Source organism: Thamnophis elegans, chromosome Z, assembly GCF_009769535.1.
Source record: "Thamnophis elegans isolate rThaEle1 chromosome Z, rThaEle1.pri, whole genome shotgun sequence".
Lineage (NCBI taxonomy): Eukaryota > Metazoa > Chordata > Lepidosauria > Squamata > Colubridae > Thamnophis > Thamnophis elegans.
This window is the reverse complement of record NC_045558.1, coordinates 124,272,197-124,292,456: the sequence shown is the minus strand read 5'-3', so window position 1 is coordinate 124,292,456 and position 20,260 is coordinate 124,272,197. Positions and strand designations below refer to the sequence as shown.

At 45.4% G+C, this 20,260-nt stretch overlaps 1 protein-coding gene across 1 annotated transcript; it reads left to right on the top strand.

Moving 5' to 3' along the window:
* Positions 1-19,982, top strand: ORAI3 (ORAI calcium release-activated calcium modulator 3). The gene is made up of 2 exons (XM_032237759.1): positions 1-591; positions 17,831-19,982. Exons 1-2 carry the CDS (start codon positions 337-339, stop codon positions 18,398-18,400), a joined length of 825 nt encoding a protein of 274 aa, XP_032093650.1. The 5' UTR covers positions 1-336; the 3' UTR covers positions 18,401-19,982.
* The last annotated feature ends 278 nt before the right edge of the window (positions 19,983-20,260 follow it).

Here is a 20,260-nt window from a genome sequence, read left to right as displayed (position 1 = left end):
CCTCCCGTGCGCGAATCGCAACTTTTCCTCCCGGCGCCGCTCCGCGTCCGGGTTTCGCTTCCTTCGGCGGAATCTCCCTCCTTTCCCCGCCGGTGGTCGGGCGCTCTTCGCCGGCTACGATCCTTCGGGATCTGCTTCCCACCCCGTTCGCGTCCTCCGTGCAGTTCGCTTCTGGCCCAAAAGGCTGAGCCGTCTCCCGGGAGCACCCCGCGCTTCTCCTCCCGCTTTCCCCGGCGGGCACGGTCCGTGTCCCGCTTGCTCGGCCCGGCGGGCAAAGGCGGGCGCGCCCCTGCCTGCCGCCCCTCGGTGCTTGCCAGCCGCCCGCCCGCAGCTCCGATGAAACCCGGCGGGGGAGCCGAGGCGCCGGAGGGCGAGGGCGCGGAAGGGGAGCGGGAGCCGCTGAACCCGGAGTCGTCGGAGCCGCTGGGCGTCTCCGCCACTTACCGAGAGTTCGTCCGGCGAAGTTACCTGGAGCTGATGAGCGCCAACCAGCACTCGCTACACGCCCTGAATTGGCGGCGGCTTTATCTTAGCCGGGCCAAGTTGAAAGCCTCCAGCCGCACTTCGGCTCTGCTCTCCGGCTTTGCCATGGTGAGTGGGGAGACGGGAGGGAAGCGCCTCGCCGTCGGTCGGGGGACTGGAAGGCTTGGGCTCGCTCTACCCGGTGATCCGCGCTGCCCTCGCCCGTGGGTCTTGCGGGCGCATCGCAGACAAATCCAGGCAGTCCTCGGTGTTACGATCAAAACCGAGCCCGCCATTTCTGTTGCCAAGTGAGACGTTTGCTAAGTGACGTTTTGTCCCATTTGAGTTCCTTTCTTGCTGCTAAGTTGTTAAGAGAATCTCTATGCTTGTTGAATTATAACACGATTGTTAAGTGAATCTGGGATCCCCCATTGGCTTTTCTTGTCACAAAGTTGCTGGTGACATTAACCAACCTGAGTCTTTATTGAGTAGCCTTTGGGCCATATTAAAGTGCAGAGTTTCAAAAACAAATTATTACTAAAATGTGATAAAAGCAATATAAAATGGAATTTTATAAATTTTATAATTTTATAAAATACGATTTAAAATTGAAATGGAATAAAATACAGTCCAGAATGAAATTGGAATAGGATACAATACTTTAAGATATGGATAAAATATGATAAAATTATATTTGGGTGTCACCCCTGCAATCTACTCCAATCACTTGTCACATATGCAGATCTCAACCGAACCATTTTGTTTAAGTCCGTGCTGTGTTAAATGTTATTTTCCTGTTCCGGCTGCACATAAGGTAAGTTGTTTTGATATGGGGATCCCAATGGGCCATTCGTTTGGTATATGGACCAAGGTATCTGTCTCTCACCTCCCCCCCTTATATAAGCAGCAATCAAATAGGTCTTTTACCTCTGCTGCTCTGCAAATGCAGAGGCACAAGCTTGAAAATAGTTATCACATGGCACTTCTGTCATAAACACAGGTAGTCCTCAAGATACGACCACAGTTGTGCCCAAAATTTATGTTGCTAAGTGAGGCATTTGCTGAGTTTTTGCCCCACTTCGCCCCACTTTCTTTCTTGCCTCAGTTGTTAAGCCAATCACTCACCACACTTTTAAAATTAATAACACAGTTGTTAAGTGAATCTGGACTCCCTGTTGACTTTTTCTTGTCACAAGGTTGCAAAATTGACCCAGTGGCCCTGGGATACTGCAACCGTCGTAAATATGAGTCAGTTGCCCAATATTTGAATTTTGATCATGTAACCCTGGAGATGCTGTTGTATGTGTGAAAAATGGTCATAAGCCCCTTCTCTCAGTGATGCCGTGACTTCAAACAGTCACTAAATGAACTGTTGTAATCAAGGACCACCTGTGGGCGCTGCTAATAGAAAATGCGGGCACAAGGCTCCTGTTTCACGCATTCCCTATTTCTGTTGTGGCCCGCCAGCGGCCAGCAGTACTGGCAGCAGATTCGGACAGTGAGGCGGTTGGGGAGGAACATGGGCCAGACCTGGAGTCTGGGGAAGGCTCTGATGAGGGCTCTGTGTTGGAGGCAGAGAGGAGGCCAGAGCCATCAGACAGTTATCAGCTGCTTTCAGACATCAGTGATACAGAGGAACAGCTGGAGCCTGTTCCCAGTGTGCGCATGCGCAGAGTTGCCAGACAAAGGGAACAGCTAAAGAACAGGGGTCGACTTGGGAGAAAGGCCACAGGTGGACGGTGAATGGCCCCTCCCAGAAGAAATAAAAGAGGAGCGAAAGGGGAGTGGAGTTTGCAGGAGACAATTAGTTCGTTTAATTGGTTCCTGACTCTCCAAGACTCCTTGCCAGGGTTTGCAGATATCGGCCTGTCAGCTCTCCAAGCCAGATAAGGTCTGTGACTGTAAATCCTCCCTCGAAAGAATTGGATGTGAATGAGCAGAATCCAGAGTAAATTAATAAAAGGGGTTCTTGTCGGGACCAGGAATTTGCTTCATGCTCCTGGGGAACCTTGGTTCCTTCCTGCAAAAGGAAGAGGGAAAACTCCCTCCAGGTATCTCTGGGCCTTCTTTCCCACCCCAGATAACAGTCCTTCCCGTTGCTTTTCCTTCAGTGGTCCCTGGCATGGCAGGATATCTTTCCTTCACTTCCAGAAAAAATGGCCAGAGGTTAAATGCCTCAGGTTACAGCTGATTTTTTTTGCACTTTTTAAAATTTGACCCCAGCAGATCGATATCAAGACTGGCTAATCTTGAACATCAAAGCAGGCTCCGGATCTGTCTGGATCTATGCTCTCTTTTCCCAAAGGGGTGCAAAATTGGATTTATGTTTCATGGCTGGGCTGAATTTTGCAAAACTGTTCAGAACTGTTTTTCTTCCCGTTTTTCTTCCCCAATGGTTCCCCTCGCAAACAGCCTTGTGGCATCTCCAAGCCATGAAACGTTGTGTTAACCTCAGCCATTTTAAGACTTGCTAAATTCTGGGAATTGAAGTCCGCACGCCTTAAAGTGTCTTAAGGTTGACAGAGATAAAGATAAGGGTTCCCTCACACATATGTGCTAGTCGTTCCCGACTCTAGGGGCCGGTGCTCATCTCCGTTTCAAAGCCGAAGAGCCAGCGCTGTCCCAAAACGCCTCTCATGTGGCCGGCATGACTTAAATGTCGAAGGCGCACGGAACGCTGTTACCTTCCCACCAAAGATGATCCCTATTTTTCTACTTGCATTGTTTACTTTCGAACTGCCAAGTTGGCAGAAACTGGGGCTGGTAACGGGAGCTCACTCCGTTAGGGATTCGAACCACCAAACTGCCGACCTTTCTGATTGACAAGCTCAGTGTCTTAGCCACCGAGCCAAAGCCTTCCTTAAGGCTGACTTAACATCGCCTTAAAATACGGCTCTGGGGTAGGAGCATTTGCCATGTGCAGCTTCCAGGCTCCTTTCTGACTTTTCCCAAGCGAGGCATGCTTTTCAAAAGGTTTTGGAGTGCGGATCCCATAGTCTATAATACTGCTGGCTAAAATGATGGGCGTTGTAGTCCAAAGCAACCAAGAGCATTCTCCTTGGAAAAAAGAAAACTACTTTTGTTTACAAGTCTCTCTATAAAGTTGGGGGGTGGGGTGTAAACATGTCAGCCCAACCTTTCTGGATGCCGTATTTATTATTTCAATTTATGTGGCCACCCCTCTCAAATTCATGACTCCAGGCAGCTTGCCATAATTAAAAACTATGCGAAATTTAAGGAACGATATACAAAAGCCATCCAAGAGAACAGTTAGGTTTAATGGTTAAGGCTCCAGGCTAGAAAGCAGGATATTGTGAGTTTGAGTCCTACTTTAGCCATAAAAGAAAGCCAGTTTAGGTGACTTTGGGCTGGTCTCTCTCCCTCTCCCCCCCCCCTCTCTCTCTCCCTCTCCCCCCCCCCCTCTCTCTTTTTCCCCCCTCTCTCTTTTTCTCTCTCTCAGCCTGACCCACCTCACAGGGTTGTGGGGAAAATAGGAGGAGGAAAATGTTTTGGATTAAAGGGCTTTAACTTTATCCACCTTTTGAGACCCTCCCGGCTTTATTTACAAATCCTAAAATAGGCCTTGTTTTCAAACGCAAAAAGGAAAACTGATCAACTGATTTAAAAAAAGAACACTCCAGGAAATTCGCCACCACTGTTGATGAAGGCCCAGCCATTTTGACTTCTCTTTTTCTGCCGCTTTCCCCACCCCTCAGAGCCAAAAGCTGATTCATTTGGTGCTGCCACAAGAGGCTTTTTTAACAAGGGAAGAGCTCATTTGCTGAAACTTTTTTCCCCTCTTTCGTTGCACGGTGCTCCGTGTGTGTGTGTGTGTGTGTGTGTGTGTGTGTGTGCGCACATGTTAATTCTGGAATGCTCATGTCATGTCGTAAGCCCCAAAAGCCCCTGAGTGTGTGCATTAAGTTATTAAGTGAATCATTGCAGTTGTAAAGCAAACCATGCAGTCGTTAAGTGAATCCAGATCCCCCCGGTTGCTTTTGCATGTCAGAAACTGGCTGGGATGGTTACCTGTGGCGATCACAAGAACCCAGGACGCTTTTAGCTGTTGTAAATACATGTGGATTGCCAAGTGCCTGAATTTTAATCAACAGACTGTGGAGATGCTGCTGTGATTGTAAACGCAATTGCTGGTCATAAGTCCCTCTTTCAGTGTCATCGTAACCATGTGCGGTTGCTAAATGAATGCCTGTAAGTTGAGGACCAGCTGTACAGAGAGTCCTCCCCTGCAGTCGTCCACTATCCAACTGTTTTGGCACGCTAGCAGTGGCCTAACACTGTGCCTTCTGAGAGTACAGATAGTCCTCGACTTACGACAGTTCATTTAGTGACTGTTCAAAGTTACAACGGCACTGAACAAGGAGACTTACAATCATCTGTCAGAGTGATGACTTTTGTAACATCCCCACGGTTATGTGATCAATATTCAGATGCTTGGTAACTGGTTCATATTTATGACCCACAATCATGTGATCATTTTCTGTGACCTACTGACAAGCAAGATGAACGGCCAATAAAAATTTGCAAATAAATTTAATAAAAATTGGACATCAGAGGATCTTTTGCCTAAGGCCCTCATAGAACATATCTTTTGCCACAATTTCAGTATACCACACATTTTAATTTATCTTTCTCCCTCCTTTCGCCCGGGAGGGCTCAGATTCACCGATAAGGTTTTCCACCCACTCCTTTGTTTACAACAGTCCTATTAGATGGGTTGGGTGGAAATCTGAGGCCAGAGAATAGAGAATAGAACTGGAAGGGACCTTGGAGGTCTTCTAGTCCAACCCTCTGCTCAAGCCGGAGACCCCATTTCAGACTAGTGGTAGTCCAGTTTCTTCTATCTTAAAACTAGAAGCTGTATCACTGGTTAATTGTTCCCACTGTTAGGAAATTTCTAACTAGGTATGGTCAGAATAACAGAATTGGAAGGGACCTTGGAGGATTTATAGTCCAACCTCCTGCTCAGGCAGGAGACCATACATCATTTCAGACAAATGGCTGTCCAATCTCTTCTTTATGTTAGAGCATTCACAACTTCTGGAGGCAAGTTGTTCCACTGATTAATTGTTCCATCAGGAAATTTCTCCTTAGTTCTAAGTTGCTTCTCTCCTTGATTAGTTTCCATCCATGGCTTCTTGCCCTGCCTTCAGGTGCTTTGGAAAATAAGTTGACCGCCTATCTTTGTGGCAGCCCCTCAAATATTGGAACACTGCTATAGTCCTTATTTTAGCCATTTCCAATTCCTGCAATCGTTCTTCACATGTTTCAGTTTCCAGGCCCTAAATTATCTTAGTTGTTCTTCTCTACCCTTTTTTCAGCCTCAACATCTTTTATTTTTTTTATAATGTGGTGACCAAGAAAGAGGTGGCTTGAAGCAAAAAATGAGAAGTTTCCTCTCTCCAAGACAGATATGCCGAGAGCCTTACACTTCCGCATTTGGGGCCGCACCCAACACAGAAGGGCAATTTAGCAGGCTGCTCCCCCTAAAAAGCTGTTGCTGCTAACACCTGCCGCCTGAGGCAGTCAGCTTTTCACTGTGTTTAATAACACAACCTCTCTGATTACGATCAGTCGCTGAACTGCATGGCAGGAAATTAATCAGGCAGGAAATTAATCAGGGTTTTGGGCTCCTCATTTGCCTGCCACATTCATTAGGAACCAAAATGGTGGGAAAGTTGCTTTAGAGCGTTGGAAAGCTAGTTGAATAGGTTGCCATTTATCCTTCCAGTTTCAGCTGGTAGGTGAACCCTGGAAGTTTTTAAAGGAGAGATTGGACAACCATTTGTCTGAAATGATATAGGGTTTCCTGCCTAAGCAGGGGGTTGCTGTGGTGGGTTCCTTCTGGTTTGTTCAAACTGGTAATAACTTGGCGGCCTGGGTTGTGGAACTGGCAGTGACCCAGGCCTGCCACACCCCCGAACTGGTTCTCTCAGCATTGCCGTAAGCGCCGCCATATTGTTTTTTGCTTCTGCGCATGTGCAGGGTGATTTTAGTTTTACTGCACATGCGCTAGGCGCGTTCCTGAGTGAACTGGCAGTAGTCTCTGCCAGAACCCACCTCGGGGGGGGGGGGGGGGGCTGGACTAGAAGACCTCTAAGGTCCCTTCAACTCTGTTTTCTATCCTATCCTAATCCTCTCCCTATTATTTTTCTTTAATTCTAGCTTTGAAACAACAGGTCTAGTTAGAACACAATAGTCTCCTGAGTTATTTTTTCCTCAAAGCATCTTTGATTTTTTTTTTTAAGCACAGGTAGTCCTTGACTTACAACAGTTCATTTAGTGGCCCTTTAAGTTACAATAGCACTGAAAAAAGTGACATGACCACTTAACGACCACTGCAGCATCCCCACGGCCACATACTCAAAATTCAAATGCTTGGCAACTGATTCATATTTATGACGGTTGTAGGATCCTGGGATCATGTGATCCGCTTTTCCGACCTTATGACAAGCAAAGTCCATAGGGGAAGCCAGATTCACTTAGTAGCTGTGTTACAGACTTAACCATTGCAATGATTCGGTTAACTGTGGCAAGAAAAGTTGTAAAATGAGGCAAAACTCACAAATTCAATTAGCAACATAAATTTATGACCACCAATTATGGTCATAAATCCGAGGCGTACCTGTAAACGTGCTGTTGATTTTTTTTTTTTTAATAGCAACAAATGCCTCTTCCATTTATCTAGATCAGAATTTTGGCAGCTTAGGTGATTACAATGACAAAACTGGAGAAAAGGAAGATGGGAAAACATTTCAAGGGAATAAAGTTACACATTTGTCTACATTTTGACCAACTTTCTAGTGTTTCTTCCAGCTCTTAAAACCTTCCCAAGATTGAGAATGCTTCTAATTTGACAGTGATAGTTAAAAAGCCATAATTTGTGTCACAGTTAATTAATTACATGTACTCCTTGGGGTAAAATAGCATTATTTTCCCAGCAGTCAGTCAGTTTCTCCAGAAGTCTTAAATATGGTTCTAACATATTGGTTCTAACCGGTTGGGCAGCTGGACAGATTTAATTTATCGATCTTGCTGGAACACAAAATACCTCATTGTTGGCAAAAAAAACCATGAGTATGGCTATGTTTTATTTTTAAATGCACAGAGGCTTTGGGATGATGCAATCCCGAGAAAGAGAATTTATGTTGTTCAGAAGGGAATAGTCTTCCTTGTGGGCTCAGAGAGAGTTACGCTCCATATATGGGCAAAGATAATGTGCTGTTTGGTCTAGTGATTAAGGCATCAGGCTAGAAACCAGGAGGCCATGAGTTCTAATCCTACCTTAGGTACAAAGCCAGGTAGGGGACCTTGGCCAAGCCCGAAGAAGGAGGCAACGGCAAACAACTTCTGAAAAACCTTGCCAAGAAAACTGCAGAGATATTTGCCAAGGGAATCTTTCAAAAACTGGATATGGTTTGTATGAAAGGGGGGGGGGAAGTGCTGTCAACGCCCCCCCCACCACCACCAAAAATAATTCTTAGATCAAAGGTGGCTTTGAAAAGATATTCACATCCCAGCCAACACAGCATGTCTTAATTCCCCGTCTGTTATATTAGAGAGGGGGGTTCCTCTTTCCTTCAGATCTACAGGAAGGGTGAAGAAAAGTCTCTTGCAGCCGCTCCTTTGGCTGGTGGGAGGGATGAGGTTGGTCTTCCTGCTTGCTGTGATGCTCTTCCTAGGAGGCCATGGAAACAGAAACAGTTTTGATGATAAAACCTTTGATGTGTCTTCTTCCCTCTGTTGGCATCTGAGGGATGTGTCTGGATTTCCACTGCTGGGTGTTGCATGGACCACCCAATCAATTAGTTGATTCCTGGGTTCGATGATCTTGTGGTTGCTTCTCCTCCTGCAGACCTGGGTTGCATCCATCTCTACTACCATCTCACTGTGTCAGATTGGGGTTAGGCGTAGGTAGGTTCTCTTGGAAGCATCCTTGGCCAGAGGAGCCAAATTTGGCTGCTAAGAATCTCTAATCTTGCCTACGTCATGTCAACTAGATGTCTCTTCTTGTGGGCCCAAAACGTTTTGCTGCTTATCCAAGTAGCATCTTCGGTCTGAGAAAGTTGGTTAGGTGGATCCTATACGTGTTTTCCAGGGAGGTTTCATTTCTTACTCCGGAGGACATCTACGGGGGTGTCTCGTCCCGCCCAACCAACTTGCTCAGGCTGAGGAAGCTACTTGGAAAAGCAGCGAAATCTTTTGGACCAACAAGAAAAGAAGTTGGTATGACTCAACATTCAGACAACCCTACCTGGATGACTGAGAATCTTCCTGGACAAATCTCTAAACTCCCATCTTCTAACAATATCTTAGCAATAGCAATAGCAGTAGACTTATATACCGCTTCAGTGTTCAGGGCAGTGTTGGCGAGCCTTTTGGGCACCGAGTGCCAAAACGGGAGTGCGTGTGTCTGTGCCGGAAACTGGAACAACAGCCACCCGCATGAACGCACCAGGAACATGATCTTCTGGTTTCTGGCGCATGCATGCTCACCGGCCACCAGATCTTTGTGTGCGCATGCGCTCCAGAAACTGGAAACCAGGTGGCTGGTGTGCATGCGTGTGCCGGAAACTGGAAGGTCATCTTCCCGGCGCGCGCATGATGAAGACCAGCTGGCCGGCGCATCGGAACCTGAAAGAGCAATGGGCGACGGTTCATGTGGTCAGAGAGATGGCTCTGCATGCCACTTCTGGCACACGTGCCATAGGTTCATCATCACAGCCCTAGGGAGATACACCTGGTGGGATCCAGAAGAAGGGCCTTCTCCGTGGTGGCTCCCTCTCTCTGAAACATCATTCCTCCAGAGATTAGAATGGCCCCCGCTCTGACACTCTTCCGGAAGGTGCTGAAGATCTGGTTCTGGCAGTGGGCCTGGGGAACGCAGAGTGGGATAGAGTCCATTAAATGGCTCTTATGATATGTTGTTGCCGGGGCATGGGGTGGGGATGGGGGAGTTATATTATTGTATTAATTTATTATAGGATTGTCTTCTATTAGTTTTATAGTTTTTATATGATGTTTTTATGTTCTTGTAAGCCGCCTTGAATCGCCATGTGCAAATAGGCAGCAATATAAATCTCCAAAATAAATAAATACGAGATTGCGTGTTAATCCCTACACCTCGCTTTCTCCCACCAATTGGGGGCTCAGCCTTCTCTATCTGTTTTCTGGATTTGGAATCCTGTTTCCTAGGTCAGCTCCCCTTAACCTGACCCTCCTCTGATGGATTATGGCTGCAGTTCTTAAGCAATCCAGCCGCCCTCTTTTAGGCACAAAAACAGCTGGGGACTACAGATATAATTGACTATCTGTAGTCCTTGACTTATGACCACAATTCGGACCAGAATTTAAATGTGTTGTACCCAATTTTACAACCTTTTGCTATGGATGTTAAGCAAATCAGTTGTTAAATAACTGAGTGTTTTCAAATGCCTGAATTTTAAACATATGATGCTTCAAAAGTCATAATGCGAGGACCTGTCATAAGCCAGTTGTTTGAGTGCCGCTGTAATTTCAAATGGTCATTAAATGTACTATTGTTATTCAAGAACTGTATGTGTATATGCATGTATGTGTGTATATGTAAAATATGACAAGATAAGATTTATTGCCATTTTTGTCTGTGGGAACACTGGAACACATTGAAAATGAAATTCTGTTCCCTGCTCTAAAAAGTGTATGCATACATAACACACATTTAGACATGCTATATACATACATATGTATGTTAAATATTTATTATTTAAACTGCTGGGTTACATCCATACCTATTAAGGAATTTGAATGCTTTTATTAGATGTAAATAAATGTGTATTTGTGTGTCTATATTCTGCTTCTAAAGAGCCTTGTATCCAACACATTTTCTTTCTCCCATATAGTGATCCTGAGTAGCTTCATCAGATTAGTTTTTAAGGATGTGCTTCATTTAGTTATCCATATATTGACAGTGGTGTGAATAACCTATGCGCAGTATTGGAAAAAAGAAAGTATCCCATCAGAAACATAATTAGGAAAATCTTGGTTTGCACGGAAGCAGATAGGCTCACCCTAGATTTAAAAAATAAAGGGGAGTAGGAATATTATGAAATTTGGAACAGATTTTATTATTGGTATAAGACAAGGTGACAAGACTGGAACAAACTGTAAATAATGTGATTGGATAGGATAGATAATATACCAAGTAGACTGACAGTTAATGGATGAGATTATGTATATATACTGTCATTGCATGGCCATAACAGCTTCACTGCACTGCACTATTTTAAATGCAAAAGGAATAAAAATATATTTTAAAAGAAAGATCAGTTTTTAATATGCCCTACTTTATTTTCATCATAGACAGCGAAGGAAAACAGATAGAGCAGCCTTTTCCCAACCTTAGCACCCTCCAAATATGGGGACTTCACCTCCCAGAATTCTTGGAAACAGCCCAGCTCCAGAGGTTGGGTTGCTTCTGGTGCAGCCCACATCCAGCAAACTGGTAGTAGTGGTGACGGGGAGGCTCCGCCCACCCACCCAGACGCTTCTGCGCCAGGGGTGGGTTGCTGCCGGTTTTACTACCAATGTGCTACCCATGCGCAACGCACGCAAGTGTGCGCGCTGTTCAGGGTAAATTATTCTTCACACATGCTCAGAACAATTTACAGTGAAATGCACATGCACAGCCACTAAAACTAAAATGGCGGTGGTCCAATGGCGCCATGGGAATCGGTTCAGGGGTGTGGCAGGCCTGGGTCACTACCGGTTCGGCCGCACCGGGAGCAACCCACCTCTGTTCTGCACATGCACAGAGGTGTTGCACGCACGCGTGAGCGTGCCCAAGCTAGTAGTAAAAAAAATGGCAACCCGCCACTGCCCTGCTCATGGGGGGATTTTGGGAATTGAAGTCTGTACATCCAGAGGTCGCTCCCACAGGTAAAGCTAAAAGCCCGAGATTGCTGACTGGTTGGATTGGTGACCAACTTTACTTATTTATTTATTCCAAATATTTATATAGGTGCCCCACTTATAACCAAGTGTGAACTTATGAAACGAGTGCAAATCCAGTCGCGGAGGCAGCTGAGTGACCTGAATGTTGACATTCAGCCCAGCATAAAGTACCTCACTGGGTTACAAAATGCGGGTGGGACATTGGACGCCACCCGTAATTTCCTAAAGAAAGGGATCAAACAACTCTTTGGAAGCCTTGCCATGTACTTGCCAGATCCTAAGGCAAAAACTGTGTGATCTTAGTTGTTGGAAACCAAAGCAACAGGGGGCTCAGGCTGAGTATTGAACCAGTTGCAAGGCCTGTTCCAGAATCACCAATTTCTGTTTTGGAAATATGTGTTTGTTGTCCTCCACCCCCCCCCCCCCCCAAAATCATATAATTGGGGGAAAGTGGCATTTTAAGGAAGGGAAAAATACTGCAAATCCTCATTTCACTTGGATTCAAGCGAGCTGTCACAGTCCCTCGGCCAGAGCTGCAATTTGTATATTTTTAAGCAGTGCTTCTCCATCTTAGCAACTTTAAGACATGTGGACTTCAACTCCCAGAATTACCCAGCCAGTATGCATGCTGGTTGCAGAATTCTGGGCGTTGAAGTCTACATCTCTCAAAGTTGCTAAAGCTGAGAATCACTGGTTTAGAGAAACCAGCAACAATATACTGAGTTGTTGTTGATCTCCTCTGTTATTGGCCTGAATCCTGCCTCAGAGCCTAGGACAGTTGAAGAATGGAAATGCTACAGAAGGATGTAGAGGGAGATTTCTCACTCAATCTATTGAGAGAAACCAGTCCCTACAGACTTTGAAAATAGGTTAGCCCCGCAGGACTTAATTTGAAGAAATAATGTCTCCTGGTTTAGTCAGAATAACAGAGTTGGAAGGGACCTTGGAGATATTCTAGTCCAACCCCCATAAACAAGCAAAAAACAGCCCATTTTTTGGCAAAAAACAGGACATGCATAGCATAGGCTTTGGGAGGCTTGTAGAGTGCTTCTGAGGGCTGGGGAGGGGAAAATGATCAAAAAACAGGGCATGCATAGGCTTTGGGAGGCTTGTAGAGAGCTCCTGGGAATGGGGCGGGGGGGGGGGAGCAAAAACAATAAAAAAACAGGGCATGCATAAGCTTTGGAAGGCTTGTAGAGAGCTCCTGGGGGTTGGGGGGGGGTCAAAAATGATTAAAAAAACAGGGCATGCACAAGCTTTGGGAAGCTTGTAGAGAGCTCCTGGGGATGGGTGGGGGAGCCAAAAATGATTAAAAAACGGGGCACGCATAGACTTTGGAAGGCATGTAGAGTGCTCTTGGGGGCTGGGTTGTGTGTGCCAAAAATGATAAAAAAGCAGGACAAGCATAGGCTTTGGGAGGCTTGCAGAGTGCTCCTAGGAGCTGGGGGGAGCCAAAAACAATTAAAAAACAGGACATGTGTAGGCTTTGGGAGGCCTGCAAAGTGCTCCTGTGGGTTGGAGTGGGGAATGAGCAAAAAACATCCAATTTTTTGCTCATTTTTGCCCTCCCCAACCCCCCAGGAGCACATTGCAGGCCTCCCAAACCCCCTACACATCCATTTTTGCAAAAGGGCGGGGTGTCAGGGGGCTAAAAATGCTGTGTTCAGTGTATAAGACACACCCAGATTTTCACCTTCTTTTTTGGGGGGGGGGAAAGGTGCATATTATACTCTGAAAAATACGGTAGTTCAGTGACAGCACTGAAAAAAGTGATTTATGACTTTTCTCACACTTATGACTGTTGCAGCATCCCCCCATGGTCATGTGACCAAAATTTGGATGATTGGCAATCGGTTCATATTTAGGAGGGTCGCAGTGTCCCCAGGCCATGTGATCACCCATTGTGACCTTCTGACAAGAAAAATAAATAAGGAAGCCAGATTCACTTAACAACCGTGTTACTAACTTAACTGCTGTGATTCACTTAACCCTAGTGACAAGAAAGCCTGTAAAATGGGACAAAAGTCACTTAGCAACTTAAGTGTCTCGCTTAGCAAGAAAAATATTGGCCTCAATTATGGCTGTCAGTCAATGACTACTTCCATATATATATATATATATATATTTTTAACAAAGCAGCTTCGCCTGAGATTGGGTTAGAAAATTAGGTCTGCCTTGGGTTTCAGAAAATAGGATTGCGTCTTTAAAAGCAACTGCAAAAAATAGAAATGAGGGAAATATGAGGCAGCTTTCAGTCTCTGGGAATAGAGGCGGCTGCTGGCAGGAGGCCCATCAGGGTTTATAGGAGCCAAAATTGGAATGTTTGTCGAAGTCCCTCTGGGATCTGAATTGTTCTCAGAATGGAACATCTTAATAAATTTGACAAAGCTAAGCCACAAACTACTGACGAGATTGTCATCTGGGTCATTCCTAAAACATGGTAGGCAGCCTAAGGGCCAAGTTTTCAAATTCTTAGGGGAAACAAAAAGTCTAGTGTAGAATTTTTCAACCTGAGCCACTTTAAGATGGACGGACTTAAAACTCCCAGAATTCCCCAGCCAGCATGAATTCTGGGAGTTGAAGTCCATCCATCTTGAGTGCCTCAGGTTGAGAAACGCTCGTCTTCTGATACCCTTGCAGGTAGTCCTCAACGTACGACCACAACTGAAGCCAAAAATCTCGTCATTAAGTGAGTCATTGGTTAAGTGGGTTTTGATCCATTTTACAACTTTTCTTGCCACAGTGGTTAAGTGAATCGCTGCAGTTGGCAAGTTAGTAATCCAGTTGTTAAGTGAATATGGCTTCCCCTTTACTTGACAGGAGGTCGCAAAAGGTGACCACATGACCTTGGGACACGGCAACGGTCCTAAGTATGAACCCATGGCCTGGCACCTGAATTTTGATCGCGTTATCATGGGGAATGCTGCAAAGGTTGCAACTGTGGAAAAAGTCACTTTTTTCAGTTGCGTCACTTTGGACGGTCACTTAATGGGCTGTTGTAAGTCGAGGGACTACCTGTACTTTCGCCCAACATTTAAATGGAGGCGTCTGTGCAGGGGGGGAGGGCTTTCTTCCGCTCCTTGTTTCTCTTGAAAAGCAGGAAGTAGAAGAGAATCCAAATTGGGGTTTTTAATGTTAGGATTTGGGGAAAGGCGCCATTAAAAATCTAGAGCTGGATGTTCCCACCCTGGAACTGAGCATGAAGTCAGTGTCCTCTACCTCATCCTTCAAGTCTTCTTATTTATCCCCAGCCAGGCACCACGTGTTATCTTGTGGGACTTTCGGCCAACTAGCTGTCACCACTCCATTTAATGGTGGCCCACTTTTGGAAAATAAACTGCTCATCTCTTGCCTCTCTTCCCTTTCCTAGCCAGTAACTTGATTCATGGCTTCCCGTTGGGCTCTTTCCTGGGGCATATTAACCCCCTCCTTGTTGGGAGACCCACCAAAGTGCTTGGAGATATTTTCTTTTGTGGGTCTGGAGAGGCTTCCCTTTTCAAGAACTTTATAAGACTCCTGTTTACGTGTCTGCCAGAAGGTGTTGAATCAGATGGAGGGAGCCATTTTGTTGGGGCTTAAAGCCAGCCACCTCTTCCATCTCCCCCCCCACCTCCCCAAATTATCTGGGGAAACTGCCAAAGAACTGGAACTTAAGCCAAAGCTGGAGCTATAACCAGCCAGACCAGAATATGGGACGCTACCCTCCCCCAATTTTCTTCAAGCAGCACACTCTTGTGCCAAGTTGGGGATTAATAACTTTAAGAGGAACTACGGATCATACTTGGCTGTAGAGGTAAGCACCAGGACAAAGTTGCACACAGTCTCTTCTCTCTGCAGCTGAGATGCCTGCAGGGGTGGTAGAACTGCAATACAACCGGCGAGACTTATTTATTTGTTCTGCGTCATGCTCCAATCAACTATAAAGAATTGGGATCGTCATCTAAGCAGCTCCAGGGAAGCTTAGAAACAGCAATCTGTAGAGATTCTCGGTCATCCAGGTCATGGTTGTCCCAAAGGTGCTTAAGGAAGGAATATAAATTCTCCCATTCCCCACTATCCTCTCAGAGCCGAAGAAGCTTCTTGGATGAGAAGCAAAACATCTTCAAAGGAAAAAAAAACAAGAAAGTCCAGGAGCCTCCAGAAAAAGCACATTTGGGTTTAAAATGGTAGGTTTTGATCAAACCTCCGTCATTTTACCAGCAGCAAGGGCACAACTGAGGGCCAATAACTGAGAGCCATGCATTTAAGCCTGGTTTGCCCCATTTTGCGACCTTTCTTGCCAGAGTTGTTAAGTGAACTTTACAGTTGTAAAGTTAGTAACTTGGTGGTTAAGTGAAACTGACTTCCCCCTTGGCTTTGCCTGTGAGAAAGTCACATAAGGGGATCATACGATCTCAGGATGCTGCTAGGGTCATAAATAGGAGTCAGTTCCAAGCGTCTGAATTTTGGTCATGTGACCGTGGGGATGCTGCAATGGTCGTAAGTCACTTTTTTCAGTGCTGTTGTAACTTTGAACGGTCACTAAACAAACTGTTGTAAGTCGAGGGCTACCTGTAACTGCCCCCATTGAGGACTTCATGTACAGATGTAGATGAGAAAGTGAGAGGAGAAAGAGGAGATGCTCACCTAAATAAGTGGACTGTTCAGATGTGTTGAACTTAAGAGTAGAGCAGAATAGAATAGAATAGAATAGAATTCTTTATTGGCCAAGTGTGATTGGACACACAAGGAATTTGTCTTTGGTGCATAAGTTCTCAATGTACATAAAGAAAAATAAAATAGTATACATTCATCAAGAATCATAAGATACAACACTTAGTGATAGTCACAAAGTGTTAGGATAGTCATTAAGTGTTGAACTTAAGTTTCTATTATCCCAGGCTATGGTAGCTAGAGATGGCCAACAAACCAGGATGGCACCAGATTGAAGAAGTTTCACACTTGGCAACTTTTAAGTTGTGGGGACTTCAGCTCCCAGAATTCCCCAGTCAACCATGCTAGCTGGGGAATTCCGGGAGCTGAAGTCCACCCAATGTAAAGTTATTAAGATTAAAAGTTGTTAAGCCGATTTACATCTGGACATGAAAGCATAAATTGGGATGTATCTGGCTGCGTTGGTTTGAAACACATTTTCCCTTCAGCTCTTGCTGTGTTTTTCATTTTTCTTTTAATAGTTTAAAAAGAAAACATTACAAAGCCGGTGTATCTCTCTGGAAGGAACTGGAAGCTACTATTCTAAACAGATCCACTGAGGAGCTGGAGTCCTTGATCTCTCAGGGAATTATTTCTGAGCAAACAGGGTTAGAATAACTTTGCTCCTGTGGCTCCTCCTGAGTTCAAAGCAGGGTGGGTTAAAAAAAAAAATTAGGCAAATTGTGCTGTGTTTACCACAAAGCTTCCTTGGTATTATGAAGTTTGTTTTTCTTTAAAAAAATAAGATATATAAAGAAAGGGAAGTTGCATGCAGCGAACCAATCCACCAATCTTGCTTATTTTGTTAATTCAAGGTCTCCAAGCATGACACTCGTCGCCTCCTTGCAGTCATGGAAATAAAAAAAAAAGGGGGGGGTTGGATAGAGTCTATTCACTCTAGTGCTTTTTGCAAAACCTTGCTGGCAAGGCAAAAATAGGTGGCCTGTTCTACTTGTTTGATTTTTATGTCGTCTTCTGATCAGTGGCAACTTCCTGAACTTCTGGCAACTTCCTGAAGTAGCCCCTACAATTTTCTGAGCAAGATTTCAGAAGTCATTTACCATTGCTTTCTTCCTTGGGTTAAGACAGTGCCTGGCCCAAGGCCATCCTGCTGACTTCATGTCCATGGCAGGAACTAGAATTCCTGGTCAATCTGTTTCTAGCCTGATGCCTTAACTTAGTATTTCTCAATCTTGTCATTTCTGAGAGGTGTGGGCCTCAACTCCTAGAATACCCCAGCCACCATGGCTGGCTGGGGAATTCTGGGAGTTGAAGTCCGCACATCTTGAAGTTGCTAAATTGAGAAACATTGCCTTAACCACTACAGAAATATTAGCTCGAAAGTAGTTTGGGTAATAAAAAAAACATCTGGAGGCCCAGTAGAAGGAAAAATTGGTGATGGGGTGCAAACCTTGCTCGTTATTTTTCCAGAAAGTGTCCCTGGACCAACTGAAAGTTTGAACATTCGTAAGAAGGTCTCTAATTCCTCATCTACCATTGCCCACCCCCCAAAAAATTATCTGCTCTGTTGAACTAAGATTAGTAAAATGAGAGAGAATTATTGGGTTATCCTGCTGGAATAAATATAGTGCCAAGACATTTTTAAAAACAATTTGACAGCCAAAATAAAATAAGATTAAAAAGCTGGGTTCCCATTTGCACTGAGCCATTGAATGACTTTCAACGGTTAGTTTCTTTAAGTTAACAACATTCTATCCTTCTCCAGGTAGCCATGGTGGAGGTGCAGCTGGAAGACTACGACTACCCTTGGCAGCTGCTGGTGGCCTTCAGTGCCTGCACGACGGTGCTGGTGGCCGTCCACCTCTTCGCTCTTATGATCAGCACCTGCATCTTGCCCAATATTGAAGCTGTCAGCAACATCCATAACCTCAATTCGGTCAACGAGTCTCCCCACGAACGAATGCACCACTACATTGAGCTGGCCTGGGGCTTCTCCACAGCCTTGGGGATCTTCCTCTTCCTCGCTGAAGTGGTGTTGATCTGCTGGGTCAAGTTTATGCCTGTCGGCAACATGGGGGCAAGCAGGAAGTGCTGCGCTCCAGAAAGGCCCCACGATGGCAACGCCACAGCCCCCACAGACAGCTCTGGCTGGAATGCTGCCATGGCCTCCACGGTGATTATGGTTCCAGTTGGCGTCGTGTTCATCATCTTTGCTTTGCATTTCTACCGCTCCTTGGTGGGACACAAAACTGACCGGCATCAGCAAGAGCTGGAAGAACTTAACCAGATCAAATATCAGTTGGACGGAGAAGCCACATCTCTGCAAGTGGTGTGAGTTGGCAGCCTCACTTGAACTGCAACTGATGTGAACTTTCGGAGAGAAAGGCCCCACTGACGTCGGTTGTATCCTGATTTTGTCTCGACGGAAAAACTGTTAAGTAACTGCCACTGTTGGAATTTAACCCCAAAGCTGTGGTGTTGATGTCACTCCACAGTCTTCCAACGTCCCAACATGTATTTGCATTTCCTAGGAGACAATTTTCAAGAAGACCAGGAGAAATGGGTTGCTCTTGAAAAGAGCAGGGAGTGAAATCTAGGGAGCCTTCCCTGGGGAATCCCCGTTTGGTAGATTTTCGATCCTACAGTAAAATGTTTACAGGAGGCAGTTGTTGAGGCAGAGGAGGGGGAGGAGGGACAGCTTTAGCCTCTCCAGGGGTGAGACTGTTGCTTTGTCCTGTAAGATTTCAACTTTGTCTGCAGAACAGAAGATAATCAAAAGGTCTTTGGTATTTCTGACATTTTGAAATGGGTGGGTTCAGTCCGTTCATTTGTAGTCCATTTCCCTCTTCTTCTCATCTTTGTACATAAGAAATGGTAGAGTTCACCAACCAAGATTCGTTGGGCTAACTTTTGAACAGGTGTTCGACCTGCTAGGTCCCTAGCAGGCCTAACATTGTGGCCTAATTAAGTCCTGACATTCTCAAGCTGATGTCCCCTTCAGCTTTCACTGTGCAGTTGCTGCTTGTTGGACAATCTGAAGATATCCCCAATACCAAACCTTTCCATCAGTTTGATGGAGAGTGGCTGCATCTCCAGACGGCCTAGCCTTGGATTCTCAAAGGGGCTAGGAAGTATTTGCATCTTGGACTCGGCATTGTAAATGCAATTCTTCCAGTTAGTCCCTTCCCCCGCCCACCATTTTTGGGACACCCTGAATCCCACATTCCCAGGCAGGGTGTTTGACCTAGCACATCTGGAAGGCACCAGGATGGGGGACACTGTTCTGTAGCCAAACTCTTCCCATGCAGTCTATGCCATTCCTCAAATGCTTGTTTGCTTACCTCTTTGGAAACTTGGCATCAGTTTTGGATCATTGTCAGAATTGGGGTCGGTACAGAAAGTTGGACTTCTGACCCAGGAATTCCTGGAACATGCATATTATCCCCATATATGTGCTTTGCCCCCAGTCATAAATTGTCTGCCCCTCCCTAGGGATCCTTATTTATAGAGACAAAGTCACACAGTATCCTGGGAGGGGGGGACAGACCCCGGGGGGGAGGGGGACGACAACGGAAGGGACAGACTGCTTGGCTCCAGTAGGAGATGGCTTCATTGCTTGGGGTATTTTTCCAGAGGAGAAAGCAGACTATTGGGGTGTGGTAGAAGTTAAATAAATCTAAGTCCAGTTTAGGAATTTGGGGGTGGAATTTTGCTTGCCCCTTGTGTTTTCTTTCAAGGACAGATTTGGCCTCAGTCTTTGGTGAGGAGAGCCACTGAGCGTTAAAACCAATCTTCTCTCTTTCCACCTTCCTCAACTTCCTGTCCTGCACAGATGTGGACCACAATCTTATCTTATGGTTGAAGATGCTGAGAGCGGCAGTTGTAGACAGGAAATGCCACATTCTAGAAGATGCCTGAAGCAAGAACGTTAGACCAAGATATCACAGGCAGCTCTCTATCGAATATGTCACAAGACGTACATATGGGTCTTTATCCAAGGAAACGGCCACAGTGGAAGGTTTCCTGCTGAACAGGAAGTGGAGCAGCTTAAGCCTTCGGTCTTCAGCTGTTCATCTCTTCATGAATGTTCAGATGTTCTCCCTTAAGAGTTCTGCTTCCTCAGGATTAGGAGCCACATGCATCCATTTTGGGGAGCAAAGTAGTTGGAGATAATTGGGACGATGGAAAATATATT